Raw genomic sequence first — 11,502 nt, forward strand, 5'->3', positions numbered from 1 at the left:
CTTGATCATAGACCGTATATTTCTTCTTAGCATCATTCAATTTCTCACTATAAAAAGCAACAAGTCTACCTTCTTAACTTAATATAGCTCCAATCGCATTCCCACTTGCATCACAATCCACTTGAGATACCTTGTTGAAGTCAAATAAGGCCAAAACTAGTTGTTCAACTAATTTTTGCTTTAACAACTCAAAACTTCAGTCAGCTCCATTTATCCATTTGAAATACTTCTAATCAACTCTCATAGTCGTTGTCATAGGGTTACAAACAAAGCTGAAATTCCTAAAACACTTTTGGTAGGAACTAGCTAATCCATGAAGTGATCTGACTTCTCTAACATTCTCTAGTGTAGGCCATTCCAAAATCACCCTAACTTTTTTAGGATTCATCTTCAACCCTTTAGCTGAAATCACAAATCCTAGATACCCTAATTTTTCCTTCATAAAATAACATTTCTTGATATTGATCAACAACTTTTCTTTCCTTTAATCTCTACAATACGTATCTCAGGTCCAACAAATATTCCTCCTCTCATATTGAAAATTAGAATATCACCTACGTAAACAATAAAAAAATTTACCCAAGAACTTCTTCAATGCCTCATTCATCAATCTCATGAGAGCACTAGGGGATTTATTAAACCAAAAGGCATAACCAACCATTCATACAAACCTTAATTAGTCTTAAATGTATTCTTCCATTCATCTCTATCTCTAATTCTAATCTAATGATAACCACTCTTCAAATCAATCTTGGTAAAATACTTTCCTCCACTCAAACAATCCATTATATCATCCATTCTAGGCAAAGGAAAGCTATACCTCATTGTAATCTTGTTGATAGCTCCAAAATCAGTACACATCTTCCATTCTCCATTCTTCTCAGGTGCTAATATTGCAGATATTGCACAAGGACTCAAACTTTCTCTGAGCAAACCTTTCCTTAACAACACTTGCACTTGCCTATTCAATTCTTCATTCTCCGTTGATGTCATCTGGTGTGGTGCTTCATTTAGCAAACTTGCCCCCTGAACTAAATCCATACAATGGCAATTGGCAATCCATCAGGTACATTCTAAAATGATTTTCTCAAACTCTACAAATAACTTTGTTATTTCCTCAAGATATCCATTTGTTATACCCATATCAAGTTTCCTTGGAATCAATGCATTACCCATATTGTCCTTTATGTCATCCAAGAATTTCCTACCTTCAACCAAACAAATCCTTATTGTAGTACAAATCTCACTATTAAGATCTCCTACCAAAGGTAACAAAACTTGTTTTACCTCATTTGCCACTATAGTATACCTATTCAATCTACAATCATGTATAGCTTATCTATCTTACTGTGAAGGTATTTTGCAATCGTTTGCCCAACAAGATATGACAACAATCCATTGGCATAATATCACAAAGAACTTCATCATGATATGATCCAATCTTGAATTTCACAACACATTGCTCACTTACCAATACCTTATGATCATCCCTTTTCCAAGCAATTTGATATGGCTTTGAGTGCTTCATCCTTGGTAATTGCAACTTGGTAACCAATTCTTCTCATGCCAAATTCTCTGAACTTCCACTACCAATGATGACCTTGCAACATTTTCCTGCAACTTCACATCTAGTTTTGAATAAACTCTTCCTCAATACTAGTCCTTGATTAGGTTCTGCATTACATAATGCTCTTCTCATTATCAAGATTTCTCCATCTTTCGGTTGATTCAAGGACTCGAGTGATTCTTTCTCTACATATGCATTTTTGTTGCTGCTACCAATCTTCTTGCTTGAATTTCCATGTGCACACTCATGTAATGTCCCCTTTTTAGCATTCATAGCATGATGTTGTCGTTAGCCTATTTCCCCACGGTCTCGTAGGCTAACCAAGACATTAAAGGGGCTTAGAGGCCATTTGGCCTAAATAGTTTCAGTTGCAGGTCTTTTTGAGGGGTTTTGAGGCAACTTTGGGCATACTTACTATTTATAGTAAGTCATCTTCGATATGGTCGGACATCCAGTGGCAGCGGTATGTCGATGGTAATTGTTTAAAATCGGCAAGAACACTTGTTTATCATTGATAAGATTTGTTATGCATTGATAAAGCTATTTTAAAAAGTTAAATTTAAATATTTAACTTTATTAATGCATAGACTATAGTTTGTGGGAAATATTTAAATTAAAAGATTTATTTTATAACACATTGGAGACATAAGTTACATAAAGAGAGTGATGTTTTATCCCACATTGAGAAAACGAAGGATTGAGCTCTTGTGAGAACACTATAAAAGAAAGGGAAGAGCTTCTTTTTAGTAGGCTTGGAAATATCAAAGAAATTGAAAAATTTTCTGGAGATTATGTCTCAATAGTTTGAAGGACGAAATCTCTTAAAGCTGGAAATCTTGACACCATTGAAAGATATGGTCTTGAGATTCAACAGGGTAGCAGTCTGAAAAAGCAGATACAAGAAAAGCAGTCCGAAAAAGCGGAACCGAAAAAACAGACCGAAAAAGCAATTCGGAAAAGCGGAACCGAAAAAGCAGGTCGAAAAAGTAGTCCGAAAAAACAGTTCGAAAAAGCAAATCGAAAAAGCAAAGCAAAAGGGGCAGCATTGAAGAAAATTATTACAGCCATCTACAACCAGGTTCCTTTATTAGTATTGTTTTTTTTAGGGTGTTATAAGTTTCAGCTGTAAGTGTGCATTATACCAGCATTATCATTTTGTAATCCATGTAAATGCCAAAAGTTTTGGCCATATTTCATGGGCATTGTATTAGAAAATTTCATTGCAAATTAAGAAGATAATAGTTGCTGGTGTCATTTAAGCAATTCAATATCATTATTTATCAGCTAGTTAGTTTGCACACCAACTGTTTGTAAAAATGCCAGTTGGCTGTAGGTGTCAATTTCTCATGCTTAGATCATATATATGCACTGAATATTGTCAAAATTAGTAGCACACTCATGTTAGGCCATTGTGTAGTCCATTTGGAGTCTTCTAGCACAAGATTCTCTTTGATGCAAATTGAAAAAGAGTCATTTAAAGCCAGCTGAAATACTATATCAGTCATACGTCCCTTGCATGTGAATTGTTTGATGAAATTTCTTGAGCTTTCATCAGCATTTTTGAGGGCAGATTTGAGGAGGGTCATTACAGTGGTAACAGAGCTTGCTTGCAAAGTGTTTGACGAAATGTCAAACAACTGAAGTATAAAGATTTTTGGTGTTTGAAGCAGTTATAACCTATTGGGGTTATTACAACTCAAATGCTCTATGTCCTTCCTCTCCACATTTGAAACAAGTGTCTTTAAACAAACTCCTATCTTCTCTTTTATAACCATTACCTCTAAGGTAACCTCCTCTTCCTTGGTATTAATTCTCTTCTTTCCATTCTAATTTGCCATTATTCAGATCTGAATAAAGTCTTCCTCCTTCGGTAAATGTTGTACCTCTTTGAAATTTGCCACCTGTTCTTGTCTTTTGTTTAGTTTCTCTTCAACTTTCAAGCCAAACTGATAACTCTCCACCTTAACTAAACTAGTTTCATCCTAAATAGATCTCCTCAAGCCATTCAGATGTCTTGCAACTATTTCAACCTCATCATCCATAGGTTTGGATGTGATATCCAACCTATAGAACTCTTGTTACATCCCAATTTTTTGACCTAGCTTGAAATATAGCCGTTGAGGTTCACATGAAGTCAGTTGGCAGTTTAATTTATTATAATCTGGTGAAATGAAAAGATAGTCATTATGTTTTCAAGTGAAGATGACATGTTAGTTGATCGTTAATCACAAATTCATGAAATTAAGATGAAAGGTTAACTGTTATGATTATTTATGATTAAATAATATATAAATTAATTACGAAGAATTTCGTTGCAAGAAGCATGTCGAAGGGGTGAAAGCATTGTCAGAAAAGAATTAGGCAGGGCATCACCATCACTGGGCAGATGGGTAAAGGACCTAGCCAGAATACAACTGCGAGACTCACATGACTTATTTAATAATTTAATTAAAATAATTGGGTTAAAATATATAAAAGGATTTTAAAATATATCTTTCATCATATGATTTTAATTAATATTTATAAACATTTATATATGTATGAATGATTTGACACCATTATAATTTAATTAATAATGTTGCTAGTACATATAAGATTTTAATAATATTCAAATTATAATAACTTTAGAATTATTATAATTCTCGAATTATAACTTTCCAACTCTAGTCTCTCCAATTTAATATTCTTTTCTTTTTAACGATAACATTTGGCAATGAGATCGATTTAATTTTTGACAAATTGAATTGCATAATTATTTTTAACTTTAGTTTGTTACCTTTCTTTCTTTCTTTCTTTTAATAAAATTCGATTTGTTTTGCATTCGAAGGTTTCTTGTAACTGAAGGTAGCCGTAAGGTCAAGCTTAAGCTTATTAATTGAACCTTTAAACATACTTAGCATTCATCCTTGCCTTCGACATTCTTCCTTTCCTGTACACTTCATCGTTTTTCCTACCTTTTGGTTTTCCAAATCCATTATTAATTGTTTTTATTAGAGACTGAATACGGCTTTGATAGTAGTTCCGCCTTGAATCAAATCGGTATTGCTTCCACACTAACTGAATTAGGTTAGATGGGCTGATACCAATGCAAGCTCATCTCAAGAATTGGGTTAGAGAGAGTCACGTAAGAAGATCTAACTTCTGAAATCGTTTTATGTTTTTCCTTGATTTATGACTGCATTCCTAAGCCGGCAGATTATTATGAGGAAGTAAAACCCGATTAGTCTATAAGATCATTGCACTTTAATATCAGGATGTCATTTTTCATTATGATTACGAATTTAAGTATGTAAGCCTCCTGACTTAATCGTTGAAGCTTGTCTTGTTTCTAATCTGCCGACTGCTCTTCTTTTATTATCATTGCTATAGTATGTGTTAAAAATCAGACATCTTCATTTATTGTCCGAATGCGTAATAATCTGATTTTTCTTTTATGAATGATATCTTCTCATGTATAATCAAATACATCTTATTATAAATATAATAACTGAGATTGAGATAATGAACCCAAAACACCAAGGAATTCACCAGGCAAATGCCAGAAAATAGGTGAATAAGGTGTAAAGTATCTAAGTGAAGTTAATCTGAAGGCATCAAGGAATCACCGGCTTGTTGGTCTGAATTTGGTGAGGAGATGTAGAGATATCTACAAAACCAGAATGACATCAAAATTCAATTAAACAATAAAATAATTAATGCATTAGCTCATGCATGTTACACTCACGAAGAATGTTGTCAATTTTGAGATCTTTAAAGGACATAAGCATAGAATTTGAATGATGGTTGCATGAAATCTTCTTGAATTATTGATAGAGTCGTCAGCTCTGAGAATTTTGAATACCTGAGACTCACCCGGCTGTGTAGTCGAGAAGAAGGGTGATGAGGTGTGAGAAAGGAATCACAAATAATATGAATCAATATCAGATATGACATTTCAATATTTATCATTTAAGATGAATTAATTAATAGCTCAAGCATATTCTTGTTATCGCGATCTCCTGCTGCCAAGTCCTATGGTGAATTTATTACCAGGAAGCCTAGTGGATGGCAAGATGACCCCTGTCTATTCCGGGTAGGGAGGGCCTTTCTCGATAGAGATAGTGTGGGGGCAAGTTGTGATCCGAGGTTGGGTGGTTAAGCCCCTAACAATGTTTCACTCCTCCCCAAGATGTCAGATGTATGTCAGACAAAGATAAGCCATGCATTCAATTGTTTATCGGAAAATAGGTATTACCATTTTTATTATGAGGTAAGATTAAATTGAATTATTTCATTGTTGCTGATATTTTACACCTAGATAAAAGAGATAGAATCATGGATTGCTTTTCATTTATATGAATATTGAATATAAGCAAATTTCTAACCTTGAGATACTGTCACAGTTTAGTGATCGAGTAAAAGGAATTTGAAGTCCTAATTGAATTGAGAGATGATTGGAACCCTAGATGATACAGTGGTATCGGAAACCCTAATTGAATCCGTGGTATTGGATGCCCTAATTGAAGTCTATGGTATTCGAAGCCCTAGTTGAATCCGTGGTAGCGGAAGCCCTAAGAGAGATAGCGGTATCAGATGCCCTCAATGAACCGAAGGTAAACAATGCCCTAATTGATACAGTGGTATGTGGTGCCCTAATTTTCAATATAGTGGTATTTAATTGTAATCATCATTTGATTTGAGATAGCGGTTTTTAGTTGATTGTCGTCATGTGAAATGGTTATAGTATATTTGTGGACTAACCCAGGTGGTTGCAGAAGCATCCCTAGTTGTTTTCAATCTCAATTTTACGAGGTATGTAGTTTTCTTTTTCTGTAGTAATTTCATTTAATGGTACTTTAAGTTTTAAGTTAAGAATTTTTTGTCTATCTAATTTTAATGGTAAATCTTATTCACTTGAACATGAATGATATAACTGTCTTCCTATGAAACAAAGTAATAATTGTATTCTTTGAGTATGTTATATGTTAATTTAGAACCGGGAAATCAGGATGTTACAACTCTACAGTATACTCCTTCACATAAGACTCCCTTTGCTTCAAATCCTGCATTTTCCTCAATAAACTAACCTGATAGTCACTAAGCAAGAACTTTCCCTTCAATTCGTTCCCCGTCTTATCCCAAGATCTGATCTTTTCTTTTCCTTTGCTTTCTCTACTGGTTCGCAAATGTTCCCACCATAAATATGCATGTCCTTTCAACTTAGTGCTAGCAATTTTCACCTTCTTATATGCATTTGTACTTTCATATTCGAAATACTTTTCCAACTCAATGATCTAATCAAGCAATTCATCAAAATCTAGCTTACCATCAAAGTCCAGTAAATTGAAATGTGGTCTTGCATCAACTCTAGTCGGGGCTCTTAGAAATCCTTGATCCTTGCAACTCTTTCAACCTCATCATCCATATGTTTGGATCTGATATCCAACCTATAGAATTCTGCAGTATACTCCTTCACATAAGACTCCCTTTGCTTCAAATTCTGCATTTTCCTCAACAAACTAACTTGATAGTCACCAAGCGAGAACTTTCGCAATATACTCCTTCACATAAGACTCCCTTCGCTTCAAATTCTGCATTTTCCTCAACAAACTAACTTGATAGTCACCAAGCGAGAACTTTCGCAGTATACTCCTTCACATAAGACTCCTTCGCTTCAAATTCTGCATTTTCCTCAACAAACTAACTTGATAGTCACCAAGTGAGAACTTTCCCTTCAATTCATTCACCATCTTATCCCAAGATCTGATATTTTCTTTTCCTCTGCTTTGTCTACCAGTTCACAAATGTTCCCACCATAAATATGCATGCCCTTTCAACTTAGTGCTAGCAATTTTCACCTTCTTATCTGCATTTGTACTTTCATATTCGAAATACTTTTCCAACTCAGTGATCCAATCAAGCAATTCATCAAAATCTAGCTTACCATCAGAATCCAATAAATTGAAATGTGGTCTTGCATCAACTCTAGTCAGGACTCTTAGAAATCCTTGATCCCCTTGTTCCAATATAGGTTCATCATTCTCTGCAACAACTTCCTCAGCTTTCTCATCACTCACTCATCAATAGGTCTTCCTCTTCTTTGTGTAGTCTCTACTATTTCAAGTCTGGCCGAAATTTACCTTAACACATCCATTATTGTTGGACCCGCATATCTCCTTCCTCAAACCATCTTTGCAACCCTTTGATATTGTAGGTCAGATCTCAACTCCCCCAACTCCAATTAGGGCTTCACAACTTCAGATTTACAACACAATTTCACAAGCAGCACAACCTTCGCTCTGATACCATTTGACGCAGTCCCTGATCAGAGAGACCTCAAGTAGATCAGTCCAACTATGCAGCAATAGTATAACCAACAGGAAAAACTAGAATTCGGAGATAACCAAGCGAAATCAGCATTCATTAACAGATAAACTGATTTCGACAATTGGCCTTCTTACATGTCAGACTCGTACATGTCTGCTTGCTTACAATCTTCAATTGGATACCTTAGATCCAATTTCAATCTTGATACTATGAACTGATTACTCAAGAGATACATTACATTACAATACATAGACATTACGACATGCAGGTCAGCCTTAAGATCCAAAACATTCCCCAAGGACAGGAAACATATTACAACAAATAGGTTTGGTCCCAAATCATAATGAACAAATGACATAACACGATTGAAAGCTTGTGGTTCCAAATTTAGGTCCTCACACAATCCAAGAATGTCGTCAAATGTGCCCCCAAAGATCCACAATCGTAGATTTCCATTGCAAGATCGAAATCCACCAAAGGTCATTAAACTGACAACAACATGCTACCCGAGAGAAGATGTCACATAAACAACAAAGAACCAAACAAGTTGCGAACAAAAGAATAGGAACTAGACTAGGTCTAGATCATACTTCAAACATTGCAAGTGCCGAATCGGTCAAACAAAGGATCACCGAAATGATCAACAAATTGGAAAAACAAGCAAAACAATAAAAACTGAACACAAAATATTTAACATAACTCAAACAACAAAGAACCAAACTAGTTACAAACGTAAGAATAGGAACCAAACTAGGTCTAGATCATACTCCGAACATCGCAAGTGCTGAATCAATCAAACAAAGGATCACCTTAATGATCAACAAATTGGGAAAACGGGCAAAACAAGAAAAGCTAAACACAGATTATTTTTGGTTCATGCAAGATTGCTCTGAACCCAAGATGCTTCTGCATCATCCAGAGATTGTAAATCATATATATTTTGATTGCTTGTTTGCTAAAGAGGTCTGGAATATCTTTGGCATAATGTTAACCCTGATGTGAGAAGTCGAGAGATAATAGTAGGCTTTGTGTCTTATCTCAAGAATGATTCAAGTTTCTTTTGGTCTATCGTATCTGTTGAAATTCTGTGGTTAATTTGGAAGTTTAGGAATAATGATGTTTTTAGTGGCAGGGATAGATTTCTTACTAATTCTATAAGGAGACTTGTAACCCATGATGTTGCTTGGTAGGTCACGATGACAATGAGAATATCCAAAGATAAAATTGAAAAGATTTTGCAGGATGGCACAGTCAGAGTCTTTACTGGGGAGCTTTCTCATAGTTTTTATTGGAACAAGCAATCAGAGGACAGGACTCCTTTCGAGATTAGGTTCACTAAATTCATTACAGAGCTGGAGGAGAACAGTAAGTCGGAAGCTAGAGCACAGGTTAGAGAAACTCCAATTGTGGCAGCAATCCCTATTGCTGCACTTCCATTGGCAGAGGTGGCTATGATTCCTTATAAATTACAGAAGTAAATAGAAGGTCCGCTAGGTTGGATTGCATGGTTTGATGATGCAGGTAATGGAAATATTAATTGAGATAGTTAGAGCAATTCCCTCAGGAATTGGCATTTTAATAGTTCTTAGTAATTGACTGTTATATGGTGTAAATTTGTATTTTTTTTCTACTAGGCTGAATAGGACAGCAGAATTTAGGGTTATATTGACGAACTGTTCAAGGTATATGTAATGCTTTTGTATTGAGCTGGCAGGGCAGCAGAGTCTGTCGAGGGGTAGTTTGATCAACTGTTTGAAATATATGTAATGTGACTCTTATATTTATTTAAGAAAAAAGGCTCTTGTTTTCATTCTTTTTGACCATCCATTAGGCTTAATAAATTTTAATTATATTATATTTTAGATTATTTTTAATTTACTGTATATCCTATTTCAAAAGGAAGACGTTAGACAAATTTCTTCTAATTACAGCATGCGATGGTAGTAGCTCTTGCAAACTTGCCCCTTGCTGAGATGTTCATATTGCTCCATTAGGACAAGGGAAATATTATGTGTTTACAAGGCTTCGAATTTGAGAGGCACAATTCCCTGTCAAAATGTGCTGTGGCGTCTAAGGGGTTCTCGCTACAGAGGCCTGATTATGCTTCATGATCCCGATTGGGTGCTTCGGCAAGGCCTCAAGGAAAGCGCAAATTTTGCGACCATTGCCAAATTCTAACTTTACAGTCGACAGCCCCTATAAAGTTCCAAAGCCGGTTGAATTTTGCTTTTGGTTCGTTTGCTGACCACCCCTCAATGAATACTTTTTTGCTTACCAACGGGGATGAATTTGACGGCCAACCCCATTAGTTAAGTAAAGATTTCATGACAGATATGTTCAGTATTTCCCTCCTACGTTCTAATTTTTCACGATCCGAGAATGACACGTCAAATTAACTGATATCCAGTTCGGCATTAGACAACAATGCCTGTCGAACTTCAAAGAAGGTTTTGTTTTACTTTTCGCGCCTCCGTTGCCACCAGCAGATAAATTTGATAGCCAGAACCACCAGTCAATCAAAAAATGTACGATGGTTATCTGCTCATCATTGCCCTCGTTATGTTAATATTCCTCGTGGTTAGAGCAAGAAATGTATAATTTATTATAATCCAATTTGGGGTCGAGTGAGTAATAGAATTTTTAGGGTTCACCCATAATTTCACCATTCAATCTGTTAGTAACGGTTTTGAAGCGTAAATAGGGCGATCAAATTTATCCCTTGCTTGCCACTGTGAACTTCTGCAAACCCTACTCTGATTTCAGACTTGTGAGTTTAAGCTGGCAGAATGGAACGACTAAATGCCAGCAGCGTTCGGATAATACCAGAGTAAACTAGAAATTTAGGAATGCATGATATTATCAGTGAAAATTAAGATGCTGAGAAGTAGACATATCATCAACTCACATTAAGGTAAGGAGGACTTCCCTTGATTCCAACCTCCAAATGGTTCGACTGAATTTTGCAGTAAAACAGCTTGGTAGGTACATTGGGAGGAAGAGTGATATAAATATTGACTTCTTCTAGAGTCTGATCCCATTCAAATACCTTCTGACCTACCAATTAATAAGCACACAAACATATAATAAATAGCCACTCCAATTGCGATCCGTAAAATACAAACCGGAGGGACGCAGATCATCGTTCAAACAAGCGGCTTACCGTTGTGAATAAAGCTGTGGCGTTTTTCAGGGGCCAATTTTTCGGACATCGTTTCACGTGTATATGCGAAGCAAACGACTGGAAATTGCAGAGACCAATCCGTGTTGGTTCGCTGTAACAGAGTGCCTTATACTTCTGATTCTAACTTGGATTTATGTGATAAATTATCTGGTTTAAAAGTTATGGGATGATGAAATTTATAGAAGCGTCGACTTCGTCCTCACGAGTCCATTGAATTCTCTCCTTTTGCTTTATTCCGAATCTGCCAATAGATAATAAGGCTCTCTTTAGTTGTGGGCATACGAATTGAAAATAGAATAAAAAATGTGAATAAGAATAGAGAATTTAAATGGAAAATGGCAATTCAAGTTTCATTTGGTTCCTCTGGAATTTAATTAAATTGTCGTGTTTTAATTTAAAAATGTTGTTAGTCCAATACATTCAAACAGACCTCCTTTTTCAAACTCAT

The 11,502-nt window shown here is 35.6% G+C and overlaps 1 protein-coding gene across 1 annotated transcript in view; it reads right to left on the reverse strand.

Moving 5' to 3' along the window:
- Window positions 1-11,297, reverse strand: part of LOC149555727 (HSP20-like chaperones superfamily protein) — a 47,999-nt gene extending 36,702 nt beyond the window's left edge. The window contains exons 1-2 of the mRNA XM_089829857.1: window positions 11,034-11,297; window positions 10,779-10,927 (exon numbers count right to left, since the gene is read on the reverse strand). Coding sequence (XP_089685983.1) covers window positions 10,779-10,927; window positions 11,034-11,082 — 198 coding nt within the window. The 5' untranslated portion in view covers window positions 11,083-11,297. The remainder of the gene's footprint in view (window positions 1-10,778; window positions 10,928-11,033) is intronic.
- Between the last annotated feature and the right edge of the window lie 205 nt (window positions 11,298-11,502).

This window comes from Cupressus sempervirens, chromosome 5 (assembly GCF_028749045.1).
Source record: "Cupressus sempervirens isolate cs-2001-9-10 chromosome 5, ASM2874904v1, whole genome shotgun sequence".
In the NCBI taxonomy this organism is placed as follows: Eukaryota; Viridiplantae; Streptophyta; class Pinopsida; order Cupressales; family Cupressaceae; genus Cupressus; species Cupressus sempervirens.